At 59.3% G+C, this 16,253-nt stretch overlaps 1 protein-coding gene and 1 non-coding gene across 6 annotated transcripts in view; one reads left to right on the plus strand and one right to left on the minus strand.

The window, feature by feature from the left end:
- The window catches only part of COBL (cordon-bleu WH2 repeat protein), a 114,855-nt gene that overhangs the window by 54,798 nt on the left and 43,804 nt on the right, over nucleotides 1–16,253 (minus strand). For 3 of the 5 annotated variants that reach the window (XM_045826911.1, XM_045826910.1, XM_045826907.1), the window contains exons 3-7: nucleotides 13,417–13,627; nucleotides 11,100–11,328; nucleotides 8,738–8,782; nucleotides 5,817–5,917; nucleotides 4,022–4,096 (exon numbers count right to left, since the gene is read on the minus strand). In XM_045826911.1, coding sequence (XP_045682867.1) covers nucleotides 4,022–4,096; nucleotides 5,817–5,917; nucleotides 8,738–8,782; nucleotides 11,100–11,328; nucleotides 13,417–13,627 — 661 coding nt within the window. The remainder of the gene's footprint in view (nucleotides 1–4,021; nucleotides 4,097–5,816; nucleotides 5,918–8,737; nucleotides 8,783–11,099; nucleotides 11,329–13,416; nucleotides 13,628–16,253) is intronic. The other 2 variants (XM_045826912.1, XM_045826909.1) reach the window with 1 other exon arrangement.
- TRNAL-UAG lies at nucleotides 15,470–15,551 on the plus strand. The gene has a single exon. It is a non-coding gene; the product is annotated as a tRNA-Leu (tRNA).

Raw genomic sequence — 16,253 nt, forward strand, 5'->3', positions numbered from 1 at the left:
CAACACTGAAAAGCTGGGGGAAGCACATTCCGGGCTGGGTTGTTGGGGCCGTGCCCCGGTAATTGCCGAGACAGAACCGAAAATGACGGGACCGTGTGAAGTTCAAGTCAAACTACATCAAGGGCTCTGCGTGAGCAGGAAAGGCTGTGGCTTGTTGGAGATCCCCCCGCTCCCACCCCACCACCTGAGTGTCCAGGTGACAGGTGGGCCCCCAGGTTCCTTCCCTCCCCTCCCTGGGCCTCGGGAGTCCCCCACTCCAGGTCCGTTCACGGGCTGTCTGCCGTTTTACGGAGCTGCCTCGGCCGGAACCTCTCGTTAGCACACTCGCCGTCGCAGGGCGTGAGCGGCTTCGCCTCTGCGCCCGGTCCCGCCAGAACGACACCGGACTCGGGCCTGGGTCGTCAGCGTCGGCAGTGGCAACAGTCCCGTCGGCCCCTCTCCGTGCGCCCACATGGAGCTCACGCCACACCGGGGAGGGCGTGTCAGGACAAGCCAGATGCAGGTGAGACTCGTGGTCTTTCTCTGTGCATCCAGACCTTCCCACGGGAGTGAGCTCCCCCGTCCCCGGCCCCCACGGTTTGCCCGATTTCCCGCTACGAGCCTCAAACGCCGTGCAGACGACGGAAGACAGAAATCCATTCTGCTGAGGGAAGACCAGCACCACGGACAGCCCACGGAGGACATGCCACGAAACACGTGTTCTTGTAGTTCAACCAACAAACTGACAGACACACATCACATCGCATACACACGTTTCTGAGCCACGGAGGTGAAACTATTGTCCCTTTACCTTTTCCCTGATCCTGGTTTTCCTTCCTCTCTCATCCCCCGGGAACGCCCTCACAGCAGCTCCCGCCCGAACGCACCACAGCCCCTCGGCCCGCAGCGGGGCGCTGAGCTCTCGGGTGGCCTGGCCGGAACCGCTCTCGGCGTCTCCTCCGCAAGGAGACGCCAGGCTCCCCGGGGGTCAGCTGGCCGCCGGCCGCGTCCCCGAGTGGGACTTTGTCGAAGGCCATCATTTGGAAGAGTGACTCCTGGGGTGTAATTACAGACCCGCGCTCTGTCACCCGGGGCAGCAGACACCCTCGGCCGGGGGGAGGGGAGGGGGGGCACGTCTCTGGCCATGAGGTGCACAGGGAGCCCTGGCCCTTGTCACCCGGGATGGAGGTGACAGCAAGAAAGGTGGGGAACCAGTGAGTCGTTTGTGGCCTCCTTCTGGACGTACACGTTTCCAGTCACTAAAAACTGCCCCGACACGCAGGCACATACATGCACACCCACCCACACACACACGCACACACCACGGATGAGGATCAGGAAAACCCTGCGTGGCCGGGATGTCCCCGCCGCTGGAGGCGTCCCCGTCCCAGGCACGACCAGCCACCCCCAGGGCTGATCGCAGGCTGGGTCCAGCTGAGCCTGCCCAGCCCGGACCCTCCTCGCTGTCCTGCCCAGGCCGCTGCCCCCCTCGTGCCGAGGGCGTCTCTGGGTCTGTCTGCCTCCGGGCTGCAGCGGTGCGCCCGCCGTGGCTCCCGCGGCCTCACCTGGGATCTCCCCAGAAGTGCAGTCCGGGCCCCGCCCCAGGGCCCTGCATCTGCATTCTCACAAGACCCAGAGGCCCAGGCCCCAGGGGTCAGAGTGGCGCCCACCAGGGGCTCCCCATGCCTCTCTCCTGCATTTGGGGTGTGGCCCACCCCTCTGTATCCACGGCGCCCCCCAAACCTGCATCTCCCACAGCAGAGCCTCCGTGACAGTGGGCCCCTGTGTGGCTTGTCACCGCCCCCTCCTCTGCTGTCCACCCACCCACCCACCTACCTTCCTACCCACCCACCCACCTACCTTCCTACCCACCCACCCACCTACCTTCCTACCCACCCACCCACCTACCTTCCTACCCACCTACCTACCTACCTTCCTACCCACCCACCCACCTACCTTCCTACCCACCCACCCACCTACCTTCCTACCCACCTACCTACCTACCTTCCTACCTACCTACCCACCTACCTTCCTACCTATGGACCTACGAACCTACCTACCTACTTACCTATGTACCTACTTTCCTACCTACCTACCTTCCCACCTACTTGCCTATCTTCCTACCTATGTACCTACCTACTTAACTATGTACCTACTTAGTTACCTAACTTTTTACCTTCCCACATACCCACCTACCTTCCTACCTTTCTACCTACATACCTACTTATGGACCTACGAACCTACTTATCTGCCTACCTACCTACCTACTTACCTATGTACCTACCTTCCTACCTTCCCACCTATCTTCCTACCTACTTACTCACCGACCTACCTATCTACCGACCTTCCTACCCACATACCTATGTACCTAAGTGACACGCTTACTCTAAGAATTGAGTGCTTTGGGAAAAAGACACCTCGCTGAAGCTCTAAAAATAAAACCCTCTTTGACAGTTCCCAGAATCGCACGACAGAGTGTGTGACATGGAGACTCTCAAAACTACGTTCGATGGGCAAACAGGTGTGCAAAGCACCCAAGCATCATGTCTCTGAACCACAGTTTGGGCTCCGAGTTCCTTCCCACGGTTTGGTTTCGATTCCCCGACACCTTTGAAGTCTGTTGCATAAGGAATCCCCCCACCCCAGTGGGAAAGGGCTTTGGGGGCCGAGGGCCCCCCTACTGTTCACGACGCCGGAGAAGAGGAGCAAGGAGTCCCGGGCAGAGGGCAGGCAGCTCCACGAGGCGCTGCCCCGGGGGGAAACAGACCCGCCCTGTCCCCAGTTCCCAGGAGACACTCAGCTGTAAAGACCAGCAGCCCTGCGCGCCGGAGCCGACTGTGGGCGGCAGGGGCTGCCCGAGGGAGGAGCCCGGCTCTGTGCAGGCCGGGGCGGCCAGGGGCTCCGCCGGGCTGCCGGCACCTGCTCTGACGACCTTCCGTCTCCCACTGACTTTGTGAGCTTGGGCATGAAGCACTTGAGGAAGGTCCAAGCTCCACTTTTAAAATGCCTCGTCAGTACTGATTTGTAATAAAAATCAGCTCTGCAGCACAAACATGCGGCTCGGCCCTCAGGACACTTTTCTGTTATTCACTGCGAGCACTTTAAGAACAACAACGAATTTTAGCAGGTTCTTCTCCAGGGCGGATGGTGGAGTGGCCCGACTCCCTGTGCCTGTGAAGATACTGCCCTCTGGTGGCCGAGCTGGCTCAACGCACTTTCCGGCTCCTCAGCGTCCGCTTGGGGCTGGGGCCGCTAAAATTACGGAATTCGCTTTATACGATCACACAAAATTAAAAATGTAATTGAGAGAGACATTTACATTTTCTATCCCATTTCATTTCAATTTTTTTTATCACTGCACGCGTTGATAAAAAAAGTTTCAGGCATGAAACCATCCTGAGCGGAGGAGGGGGTTACACGGCGGCTGGCGTGCAGATGGGAAGCCCAGAGAAAGAACAGTCGTGAAAACGCCTCACGTTCTAGACGAGCTGGTCTCTGCCACACGCAAAGAGCGATGGCGAGAACCAAACGTTCGTCAGATACACTGTAAAGGCCAGTATCTGTCAGAGGCTGTCAATTATGTCCTTCCAAGAATTTAAAACCAAGAAGGACCTTTCCGTAGGCCAGCGTGGAGGGGTGAGGGCCCAGGCGGGGTGATGACAGCACCGCGGAGGGGGGTGGCTGCGGAGCTTGGGGGCCGGCGGACCCGGGCCTGGCGCGGTGTGTCTGCAGAGCCGGCGGCCGGGCCGGGTCACGGACAGCGCTCGGCCGGGCGAGCGTAAGTGAGGTCGGTCAGGCTGCCGGGTGCTGGGGGGGGGGGGGGGCGGTAGAAACTAGGACACCCCCCCACGTCGGCCAAGGCGGCACCGGCCGCAGAACGTGAAGCCAGATGCAACGTGTGCTTCCCTGGGCTCAGAACAAAGCAGACACCCCCAACCCCCCCATACGACCAGAGGAACCCATGCCTCCACTCTGTGGGAGGCCATGCAAGCCATGGCACAGCCCTGCCCGCTCGCGAGGGGCGCCGCGGCGCGGTACTCACGTTCGAGCCCTGGCCGGGCGCCGGCCGCGAGGTGTCCTCGTCGCTGTCCGCTCCCGCCAGCCCGGGGGGCTCCGCCTGGAAGAGGGGCACAGCACACGTCACCTCCAGGGGAGAGCGGGCACGAACCACCGCCTCTCCCTCGGCAAACGCTCAGGCGCGCTGCCCACGTGGCCGCGTGGCCTACGTACTTTTAGTCCACGGCCACGTCCTTCGCTTGTGACCCTGGAAGCCGCCCTCAAAGGCTCGCTGGCTGGAGCCCAGAGCTCTGACCCCCCCAACTCAAGGTGCTGAGGCTCCTTTCCCTTGGCTCAGAAAACAGGTGACGCGGGGCGGCGGTGCACCCGAGTGACAGAGGGAGCTGGGGCGAACCCGCTGGTTGGCTGGGGCTGCAGCGTTGGTGAGTTTTACACTCAGTTCAGCATCTTGCTGAGCGTCGCGTGGGTGCACACAGGCATAACCGACCAGGTGTGTGCACCAGGAGCTCAGAGTTGCCTGGTTCGGTGGGAAAACCGGCTCCGGGGCCCCACCTGACCTCCCAGTAAGCATCTTTGGGGACGTGACCCGGGAAGGCACTGTCTTGAGGGGCTGAGGTGCTCTGGGAACCACTGGGCCGGCAGAACAAATGTCAAAGTGGCACCGACTTACCGTGTTTTAAAAACATCAAAGCACCAAAGTTTTAAAACAAGAAAGGGTATCTGCTCTCATCTACTCCAACCAAAGTGCAACCCCTCTCAGTATAGTCTCTGCTGAGACCTCACACACACACACACACAGACACACACAGACACACACACGCACACACACACTTATTTCCTTCCAGGAGAGACAGTGAAGGCTCCTTCAGCTTAGATGCCTGGATGCTCTCCGTGTTCTGTGCTCCGACACGTGTGCACGCTGTCAGGCATCACGGGATTTCAGAAATCATTACAATAACTGTTTACTGCAGACCCTCCCGAGGGGGAAGGGGCTTGTCCCGGAACCTGCAGCGTGGGGGAGGGGTAAGTGAGGGCCCTGACAGAGTGGGGGTTGGCTCAGGGCGTGGCGGGGACTCCGGGCTCCTCCCCCGTGACGGGGGGGGGGGCGACCGACCGCTCCCCCCAGGTGTCCGCAGAGGCGGACTGAGAGTGCACTGAGTGCGGCATCTCGAACGATGGAAATGGAGAGAGACGAGGAAGGAAGACCTGAATCCCCCAGCAGCAGCCACCAACAAGCCAATAAGGACATGAACGGACGGACGATGTCGGAGAGAACTGACACCACACTAACGTGAGGGAAAGGCCCAGATGAGGCGCCTGCGAAAGGAAGACTCTCCGAGCCAGTCCGAGACGGACCGAAGGAGAAGGGCAGTCCCCGTAACCACGGGCGGGCTCCGCCACCGCGGCGTCTCCCGGGGTCCCCCGGCCAGGAGCACAGGGAGTCCGGGGCCGGCCTCCAGCACGCAGTCTCACGAGGCGTGAGCACAAGCAGGCGGGCGTTGCGGGCTCCCTCTGACACTTGGGTTCGTCGGCGGCGGGGATCCGGGCTGTGACGCGCTACCCAGCCCCCACCCTCCGCCCACTCCCACTCCTGCGTGGGAGCAGCTTCCCTGAGCCCCAGCCCCGGGCACAAGGCGCAGGGGCCGCTGGTGAGCGACACCCCTTCGCCCCGAGAACGGCTTCGGGGTCCACACGCAGAAGGAGGCTCCGTCACCGCGGTGCACACTGACGAGCCCCCCTTTGCCCGAAGGCACCCCGACCGTCCAGGGGGGCTAGAGCCCGAACACCCCCAGAGAGCATGTTCACGCAGTGACCGCTACCTTGTTGCTGTGGTTTCTTTTACTGACTTTGAAGAATCCGAGGAACTTTTTCTTCTCCTTATCTGTCTCGTCGTTGCCAAGGGACGCTTTTCTGAAGGGCTCTGGGGGCAAAAAGCACCAAGTTATTTTTCAGCGTGAGAGATTAAGCCCTTCCGGTTAAAATCTCAAAAAATATGTTCTCTACTCTTACACTTTTAGTTCTTACTAGAGAGTAAAACCACCAACTGTTTCTTTGAAAGCATGTGGAGCCCCCCAAAGCCCCCAGTTCCCATTCATGAAATCGTTACAGGGTCTCACGCTCTCTAGTGGGCTCAGGGGCGGTATTTCTCAGGGTGCAGTCACACATCCAGATTTCCTCCGTCAGCCTGGCCAGCCTGTTTTCCTTCCTAACGACAGCCTCTAGGGGGCGCATTTCCTCTTCTGTTTTTTTTTTTTTTTTTTTTAATTCTTGAGCTCTAAATGCTCAACCTTCTTCTTCATCAGGATTCTATTTTTTTTTATCACAGTTTCACTATTACATTACTGGGGGTTGTTCACTATTAATTTTTCATTTTTCAAGTGCAGCTGGCATTCAGCACTGTTCTGCATTGGCTGCAGGGGCACAGCACAGGGGTTAGGCCGTCATGAGAGTTCCAGAGTCCGCGGCCCCCACCTGGCCCCACAGGCAGCTGTTGCAATGTCCCCGGTAGGTCCCCTGCGCTGGAGGCCAGCAGGACCTCGCACCAGGCACCCCTGTGCCGCCCACGGGGACGTGCAGCCCTGTCAGACAGGTGACCGCTCAGCTGAGGCCTGTGGTTCCCGGGACGGGAGGGGCCCGCAGTGTCCGCAGCCCAGGAACTGGGCCCGGGCCTGGTCCCGGAGTCAGAAACTTCGGGGCTGGGCCCAGCATTGGGCGTCCAACGAGCGCACCCCCAGGGATGCGTCAGGGGCACAGGCAGCGCTGAGGGCCGGGGGCGTGGAGGGGGTGGGCACCGCAGTGAGGGCCGCCCCGGCAGCCCGCCCCAGCGCCCTGGGCCTCGGCGTCCCCGCCTGCAGACGGGGGGTGGGGGGACGGACACCCAAACCTGCCGCACCCCAGGGCCACGCGCCGGCGGACCGGCATCACGCGCTGGTGCGGACACACCGGGGGCCAGCCCAGGCTTGTGCCACCAACTCGTCCCGTCTTCTCCCCTGAGCCACGAGGACATGGCGGGAGGAGGAAATGTGGGTGTCCCCGAGGGACCGACACAGGACACCCCCACACCGCTGCCCGCTGCGGGCCGCCGGGCCGCGGGGTGGGGAGGGGGCATCGGGGCGGGGAGGGGCAGAGTCTGCCACGGAGACGCCAGTCCCGTTCCTGGGCGCCGGCCAGCACTCGACGGTCCAGTCGGACACGGACCCGAGGTCGGCGTGTCGGTGACACAGCGGCGTGCGCACCAACGCCGCCGCCCCACGGCGCAGCCCGGGGCGCACCGGGTCACGCATGAGATCACTCCGCGGGCAGCAAAGGCTCGGGTTCAGTCTCGAGCGCTGGGGCGCTGGGCGGGGCCGAGCCGTCCGCAGCCTCACATCACAGACGTCCACACCGGCGGGCGGGCACCCGCGTGTGCCCACGTGTGCACGCACGTGTGCACGCAGATCTCACAGTGAATCACATCGAAGCCCCGAGGGCACACGGCTGGGAAGGTGAAAGGAGAGTGCGCTGCACCGCAGGGTACGGCTGGGCGTCAGCCACTGCGAGCGAGGGTGTGCGCGGGTGAGCCCGGCCTCTGTCCACACCGATTGGCCGTGTGGGACACGGGTGGGGCGGATGCGTGACCCTGCGGTGCCCCACAGGCGAGCACAGGGGAGCACGCTCCTGGCACTCGGGCTGGGACACCTCCCGAAAATGACACGGGGGTCAGACAACGGCCACCAGATCGAGCCCCTGGTGGCTCCCCTGGGACAGCGACAGCGGCCGGCCACCGCCCCCCCCCCCAGGAGGGCACCGCTGCCCGGCGCCATGCCCCACACTGGTGCCGGGCCAGCGCCGAGTGTCCTGCATTCGTCTCTTTTTCTAGAAACGAAACCTAGTGCTTGACACTTTCACGAGGACAGAAGGTTTTGTGCAATGTAAAACCTCACTGGGATTTTCACGACCTTCCTGTGTGTGTGCATGCACCAAACATTTCATTAAAATATGAATACATATGTGTGTGTGCCTGTGTGTGTGTGCAAATATCTATGTATCTAAGTACATATGCACAGTTTATAAGAAATAGGTATCATAATAAATGCAAAATCCAGACTCATCATTTGCATACTTATCTAGGACAGCAAAGGCTAAATGTCACAAACCACGCTGGCCTACATTCTGCAGCAGGCAGGATGAATCCCAAAGATAGGCAAGCACAGGCGAGTGCAAGTGAGTGCAAGTGAGTACAGGTAAGCACAGGTGAGTACAGGTGAGCACAGATAGGTACAGGTAAGCACAGGTGAGCACAGGTGAGTACAGGTAAGCACAAGTGAGTACAGGTGAGCACAGATAGGTACAGGTAAGCACAGGTGAGTACAGGTGAGCACGGATGAGTGCAGGTAAGCACAGATGAGTACAGATGAGTACAGGTGAGCCCAGGTAAGCCCAGGTAAGAAGAAATGCTGCCTCTCCCACACAGGTGGCCTGGGCTCTGCCCTGGGTCCTTCCCACGGGCCATTTTCCACACAGCAGCCTCCTGTGCCACCAGCCAGCACGACACAGCAAATCCTCCCTCAAAGGACGTTCTTTTCTCAGCCAACCAGAGTGCTGAGAACCCAAACCACAGCCTCAGGTGCACCAGCAAGCCTCCCCAGAGCTGCCACACAGGCACCCCCGAGGCCCACGGTCCCCGTGCATCTGTCGCCCCGGCCCCCAGCCATGCAGGCCGCAGCCCGGGGGGGGGGGGTGCAGCGCGGGCTCACCGTACCTCGGCAGCTCAGGGAAGGCTCCGACTGAGTCTTGCTCAGGAGAGCTGGAAAAGGCAGGCGGGGAGAGAGTGAGGGTGGGCAGGGAGGGACCTTCCGCCGCCCCTGGCCGGCCGCACCCTCCAGCAGTGGGGGCTGTCCCAGCGCTGGCAGCCGCTGGCTGCTGAGCGCCACTGCAGCAGCAGGGGGCAGCAGAGTCCTCTGCCTCTGCAGGCCGCTGGGGCCGGGGTTCCAGCAGAGGAAGCCACTACCCAACGACCCATCTCTCAGCTGCTGGCTGCGAGGGGGCAGACCCGGACGGACCACAGACCCAGGAGGGGGGCTCCTGGGGGACGGCCTGTGGAACATTCTCTTTTCTGCTCAGACACTGCACTGTCCTCTGGGCACGGGGAGGCCTTCGTCAGGGACGGTCATCAAACGTTTCACAGCCTGCATGCACAGGGCGTGGTCTGGCCCAGAGGAAAGGGGCGTGGGCCCCCTGGGCTGGAACCCCGCCCCCTCACCATGCCAGGTGTTCCCCTTACTCTCTGGGAGGCTGCTGGGACCCCAGGAGGGAGGTGCCCAAGGCAGCAGAGGGGGGACCCGGGGGCGTGGGCAGCGCCATTTCCCTGACTCGGAAGTGGTGGCAAATCTGAGCATCCAAGGTGTTTGCTCCAGGCGTCCTCCCCACGTGGGGGTCACCGCGGGGCCCCGGCTTGGGGGAGATTTCCCAGAGGGACGCTCAGCCCCCCAGCTCCGGGCACCAGGGGCTCGCTGGGCGGCGCCCCCCGAGTGGAGAGGCCGGTTTTCTATGACGGTTCCCCGGTAATAGGTTCTGCATCTACCCTTCAAGATAGATCTGTGACTGTCACACAGCCGAAATACGTGTTTGAGTAAGGCTTTCTCTTAAAAACCGCTCCAAGGTGGGACGGTGTTCCTTTCCTCCGTCTCGCCGAGTGAGCGCTGCTCCCAAAGTCTCCCAGAAACCCGATTTAAACCGGGCAGACGAAACCGGGCAGACGCGCCATTGCCAGGCCCGCGTGGCGGAGGCTGAGAACAGCCGTGTCAGCTGTGTCTGCGTGAGAAGATGCCGCGCTCTCCTGTGTCAGAACGCTCCTTACGAAGGAGCGAACAGCACAAGCATCTCGCACTCAACGGACCTGAGACCCTTTCTCGAATGTCAAATGCCCTCTGGGTTCCTGAACCTCCAGGGGCAGGTGTGGGGGCAGGTGTGGGGGCAGGTGTGGGGGCAGGGCGTGGTTCTGCTATGATTGTGGACTTCCCAATAAGTTTTATAATTAGCAAGCAATTATTCGATTACAAGAATCTTTTTAAAAAGCTGTAGGAAAACTCAAGAAACTTGAATATGTCTATATTTCTAAAGCCCAACCTGCCCCGTGTGTGTGGAACAAATACAAAGGTGACCGATAATGATGCCCAGGGCGGCTCATTACACTAGACGCTTCAGTGAGGCTCCCTTTAACAACCCCAAGGTCAAACAACAGTAAACTGTGTGTGTACGTGGCGGGGGCGGGCACGTTCTGACCGCTGTTCAGAGAGTTTGCCGTCTGACTCGGCCAGAGACACCTGCTCACACAGCGTATCCGTCTGTGTGCCAACCCTGGGCTGGCCGGCTGCTCCCCGTGGCTCTAGCTGTGACCTCCGGCCACGCGGCGTGTTCTCACGAGGACTAAGGTGTCTCCAGCCCCGATGGGGACCAGGCACCCTGAGTTGTCTCGAGGGACTGGGTGGTCGTTTGGGCAGTTCTAGGGATCGGCTGGACGTGTTTTCGCCACTGGCTGCGATTGGGGGTGACTGTCTGAGACGCAGGGGCAGCCAGAGGGCGCTGGAGGGGAAGCGCAGGAGGACGCGGTCCCCGGGCGGGTTCTGGGAGGCCCCCGCAGAGGGGAGGCTCCGGTGTGCCTCCCGTCCCTCCCCCGATCCCACAGAAGCTCCCAGGGGACGGGGGGCGGGGGGGTAGGGGCGTGCCCAGGACGGGGGCCCAGAGGCAGAATTGCAACCAGGGCATGACAGCGAGTTCGGCTAGTCTCCTGCCCACTTCAACCCGGTCTGGACAAAACCTGAGTCGCCCGAAAGTTCACGTTACCTGCCCACCTGGTGTGCAGGGCATCGTGCTGAGGGGCGGCGGACCTGGTGTGCTCCCTGTGTGTTCTCAGGGGCAGGGGCTCCCCTCTCTTTCTTTATGAAAAAAATTATTTATCGGTTTGGGAGAGAGAGAGAACCTTCGTTTTGCTGCTGCTGCACCTACTGATGCACTCACTGGTTGATTCCTGCATGTGCCCTGACCGGGGGTCGAACCCGCAACTCGGCGCACCGGGACGATGCTCCCACCAGCCCCCTGGCCCGGCCCCGGGCGGCACCCACCTCTCTTGTTGTCCCAGGCGTAGAGCTCCTTGATGCCCAGCTCGCTCAGGGACTTGGAGAGCTCCAGCTCCTCGCCGGCCACGTTGTCCCTGAGCAGCACCACGTGCTCCGGGCGCACGTCGCACTTGGCGCAGATGACCGGGAGGATGCTGAGCAGCGGCACCTCGGGGCTCACGCGCACCACGGCCTTCTGCGTCCGCAGGTAGTTCACCACCAGGCGCACGGACTTCTGCAGGAACACGGCGGGGTTGGATGGGGGAACGCTGTGGGCGTGTCCTCCCGACGGCCCCGCCCTCCGCCTCCCCCCCCCCCCCCGCCCCCGGACTGGGTCGGGCAAGGTTTCGTGTGGGCTGAACCTTCCCCCTCCGACTCAGCGGGTCGTGGGGAAACGGCAGACAGGGCAGCGGCCCAGACACGCCCGGAACAGGAAACTGACCTCAGAGTCTCTCTCACTGAGGGACAGACCCCTAAGGACACGAGGAAGTGGACATCGGAGAGGGGCCCCGTTTCAAGACCAACACACACGGGGCCTCCTAAGAATTCCGACTACACTCGAAGGCAAGGCACCTCTGTGCACTTTGTAAAGCAAACGTGCTTAGAAGTATTGCGAGTACAATTCAATGTAAAGAAAAACCCTCAGCAAACAAGACATCAGAGTCTTGTTTAAGAAATCAAAATATCGCCCTGCTTGGCGCAGCTCAGTGGATTAAGCGCGGGCTGCAAACCAAAGCATCGCAGGTTCGATTCCCAGTCAGGGCACGTGCCTGGGTTGCAGGCCATGACCCCCAGCAACCGCACATTGATGTTTCTCTCTCTTTCTCTTTCTCCCTCCCTTCCCTCTCTAAAAATAAATACAATCTTAAAAAAATACTTAAAAAAGAGAAACTAACAACAATCCTTCTCAAAAAAAAAGGAATCAAAATATCCACGTAAGTGTATAAATACCCATTACATACAGAGCCTGAGTCTGTACGCCTGGGCACACACCTGTTTATACACACAGACGTATTTGAAGCTAGCACAGCATGTTAGTGTTTCTGAACATGAGGTCTGTGATAATCAGAAGGGAAAACAGTCACTTTTCCGAGAGCTGATTCTAAGTGTGTGCAGCGTGGCCCATCGGAAACACTGAACCTGGCAAAGCTTCCGGCGGCTGCCTCTGCCAGCCTTTCCCGACCGCCCCCGGGCGCCAAGGGCCTGCAGGGCAGATGCGGAGCCGGGGGTTTACGGCGGCACTGAGGCCGACCTCAGACCCCGGACCAGCCTCAGTGCAGGGGGTCCACGGATGCGAGGCTGGGACACGGGGCACACGGTCTCGTCCGTGTTTCTGGAACGGGCATCAGGCACCGCCCTGGGCTCACCTGCCCGCAGAGTTTGTGCCTGGGGGGCGGGAAGGAAAGGGAAGCCACAGGGTGTAACCAAGGTATCTCTGCCCCAAACACAGGCTTTCCTGGAAGAATTCGGGGAAACTTCCACACTGAGGGCGGACGGCATCAGTTAGAATGTGTTAACTGCCCGGACCTAGAATTCCCAGGACATGGACTGTGGGCTAAACTGCCATTTTTAAAAGCAGGAAAACTTTGTATATATTCTAAGAATCTGAATGAATGAAATAGCATTACTCACAATTGGACCTAAAGAACCATAGCAAATGCTTACTAAAAAGCACAGTAAGCAGCTGGGATTAATGTGGATCGATGATTAAAAGCCTAAAATAAATCTATGTATATGATAAAATATTTTCCAATTGTAATGAGTATTTCTCACACCGATTTTTCAAAAGAAAATCTCTGCCCTCATCCCCAATCTCTAGGAAAATGTTCACATCCGCATCCGGCCTGCTCCCTGGGGCAGGAAGACCCCCAGACCCGAACTGGACCCTCTAGGCCTGGTCCAGTAGGGTGGCCACTGTGGTTACTGGCATGGAAATAAACTGCAAGTTCAGTTTTTCGGTCACACTAGCTGCACCGGCTCAGTAGCTGCCTGTGACACGTGGCTGTCACCTGGCAAGTGCGGAAGGGTAGACCGAGTCCACCTGTGCTGGGAGCCGGAATGGCTGCCTGCACTCTAGACCACGTCTTCTTCTGACGTGTCCGAAGGAACAACGTCACAGCAACGGACATTCTAAAATTCCAGAAACTTCCATCCTCTCAAATAAACCCAGTTCAGTGCCCGACCCTGCCTGGCACGGAGGAAGTCCCGCCTCCCCAGCCGTGTGCAGGTGTCGGGGAGGTAGCAGGGGCTCCCCCGTCGGCACCTGCGCCCACCGCAGGCGTCTGTGTGTCCCTGGGCTGCGGTGGGCCCCCGTCCTACTGACCTCGGGCATCTTGGGGGGGCTGGGCTTCGTCTTCTCTTCAGGCACCTTCTCCTTCAGAAACACGGTGTGCACGTTCAGGGTCCCCACCAGCGTGTTTGGCTTGAAACTCAAAGGCTGCTGGGAGTCCGGAGACCAGATCTCGAGGGCGTGGTGGGACGGGTTCAGGTGGTTCTGCAGGCACAGCTCCACCAGGAGGTCCATCATGGCGTGGCTGCAAGGGGAGGCGGGGCGTGGTCAGCGGGGTCTGCACCCTCCCCCCAGGCCGGGAGAGAATGGGCGGGCCAGCGGGTGGGTGGGCAAGCTTCCCAGGAAAGACAGCGGCCGCGCACAGAGTCCTTGGGCACGAGGGTGCCGCCACACCCTGGCATTCTCGGAGCTGGTGCCAGGCCCAAACCACCGAGCTGGGAAAGGAGTCAGCTTTCCAGCTACCTCCGTGGTGAGCTGGCTGGCATCTCGTCGGGGCAGTGACCACGGCGGCAGTGCATGGAGTCCTCCCACAGTCCCATCAGTGGGTTCCGCGAGACTTCTAGGGGACACCGCATACCACGAAACCCGTTTTGCCAAAGGCTAACTGATGTAAGCAAGAGTAAGTTCCGCCTACAGCATCTCATCAACGTTCTAACAAAACGACAGCTGAACAAGATGTAATGTGGGGACCTGCTGTACCCAGGGGGCACGAGATGTTAGATTTTCAGTTGTTTGTGTGCCTTAAAAACAGGAAATTTTTGCCCTGGCTGGTGTGGCTCAGTGGATTGAGTGCCGGCCTGAGAACCAAAGGGTCACTAGTTCAATTCCCAGTCAGGGCACATGCCTGGGTTGTGGGCCAGGTCCCCAGTAGGGGGCGTGCAAGAGGCAACCACACATTGATGTTTCTCTCCCTTTCTTCCTCCTTGCTCCCTCTCCAAAAATAAATAAATAAAATCTGAAAAAAAACCCCTGAAAGTTTTAACTTGAAGAAGATTACAGCTTTCTTTCTTTTCTTTTTCTTTATTTCCTAAAGAAAGTATGCCTTTCTTAGGACAGTGCCAGCCTATCAATTTGATGCCAGAGTTTGCTAAACAAATTTATTTATTTATTCCTATCTTTTCTTCTCCTACTTCTTTATCTCTGTTCCCCAAACATCTTCTAAGTGCCCAGAATGTAGACTTGAAATTATTTGTCATCATTTGTGTGGTCTCTATTTTTAAACTTAAAAAGTGAGTACAATTGTTCTGCTTCTTTCTTAAAAATAAGTATTACTTTCCAGATACAAAGAGACTTCAACATGTTTTCGCATGAGTTAGTGGTGTCAAAAAGAAGCAAACTGGTCTTTTTGTTTTTCTCACGGGGCTCTTCCTGAAACCCTGGGGGAGAGCTGGACAGAGCAGAGTGTGAGTACGCACCGCTCCCCAAATGTGGGGGCGCTCGGGACCAGGGGACGGTGAGCGGGCTGTCAGGGACCCCACGGAAGGGACAGGGATGCCGGAGAGGCCACGTCCGATTTCCACGCAGTGGGGGCGGCCGAGGGCCTCGTCCCTGTCCAGGGCACGGCACTTCTACCGAAGTCATAAAGTCTGCCGAATCTACGCCATCCCCGCCGCGGGGGCCTCTGGTGCCGCCCTGTGGGTCCCATGCAGCCCTCGCTTCGGCACCAGGGCCTCAGGGCATCAGGAGGTACCCAGAGGGGCAGCCTGTGGACTCCCCGGCAGGTGGGCAGGGCCTGTGTGGGAGGTGCTGGGGCCCCAACCTCGCAGCTCCAGCCCCGGCAGACGCCCCGGCCGGGGGGTGGGGCTGAGGGCTGCTTCTCCAGCATCTGTTCACAGGGCCCGTGGATAATTTAAAAAACGTATGGACCCCTTTACCCATTAAACGAGCACCTGGAATGTTCATTAGAAAGCTTAAGTTTAAATATAAATTTTCATTAATAAGGTTTAGGTAGACCCTGAAAACTGATACTTAAAAATAAAACTGGTGCCTCACCGAGTCCAGCGTATTCACGAGAATAAAATGCCCAGGTCCCGAATGGCCCCGCCCCCTCCCCACCTCTGCTCCTTAAAAGGGCTGCTCCTGGGGAGGTAGCGTGACCGAGTGGTCTAAGGCGCTGGATTTAGGCTCCAGTCATTTCAATGGCGTGGGTTCGAATCCTACCGCTGCCATACCGTTGTAGGTCTCTGTTTGACCTGGCTGGCGTAGCTCAGTGGATTGAGCGCGGGCTGCGAACCAAAGTGTCATAGGTTCGATTCCCAGTCAGGGCACATGCCTGGGTTGCAGGCCACGGCCCCCAGCAACCGCACATTGATGTTTCTCTCTCTCTCTCTCTGTCTCCCTCCCTTCCCTCTCTAGAAATAGATGGATGGGATCTTAAAAAAAAAAAAAAACAGAAGGGCTGCTCCGGCCTCAGCAGGCGGGAGCTGGCGGTCCTGCCGGGAAGTCTCCGTAGCTGACCGCTCCGTCGCGCCCACTGCAGTAAGCGCTGCGTCGACATTCACGTTTCCATTTCCCGTGACTTCGTGAAGGCTTTTTACAGCGAAGCCATCAGTAACGACCGTAGCAGCTGCACAAAATCGATCAGCAACACGACCACGGTAAAGCGTGGTGCGTGGCGAGCCCATGGACAGGAGCTCCTCTGGGGATGAAGCCCGCGGCGCGTGGACGGGGGGGGGGGGAGGCTGTGCCCCTGCGGGGAGAGGAGGAGCCCTCGACCCGGAGCCCTGGCTCCTGGCCCGAGCGGGCTGGGCCTAAGAATGGAAGTGGTCCCCATCCTCAGACCAGTGGAACCCACAAGTCTGGAGACCGATTCCCTTACGTTTAAAATCCGTGGGTCAGATTTTTTTAAATAGACTTTATTTTTTATAGGT

The sequence above is a fragment of the Phyllostomus hastatus genome, unplaced genomic scaffold (assembly GCF_019186645.2).
Source record: "Phyllostomus hastatus isolate PE091 unplaced genomic scaffold, TTU_PhHast_1.1 phas_scaffold_78, whole genome shotgun sequence".
Classification (NCBI taxonomy): Eukaryota; Metazoa; Chordata; class Mammalia; order Chiroptera; family Phyllostomidae; genus Phyllostomus; species Phyllostomus hastatus.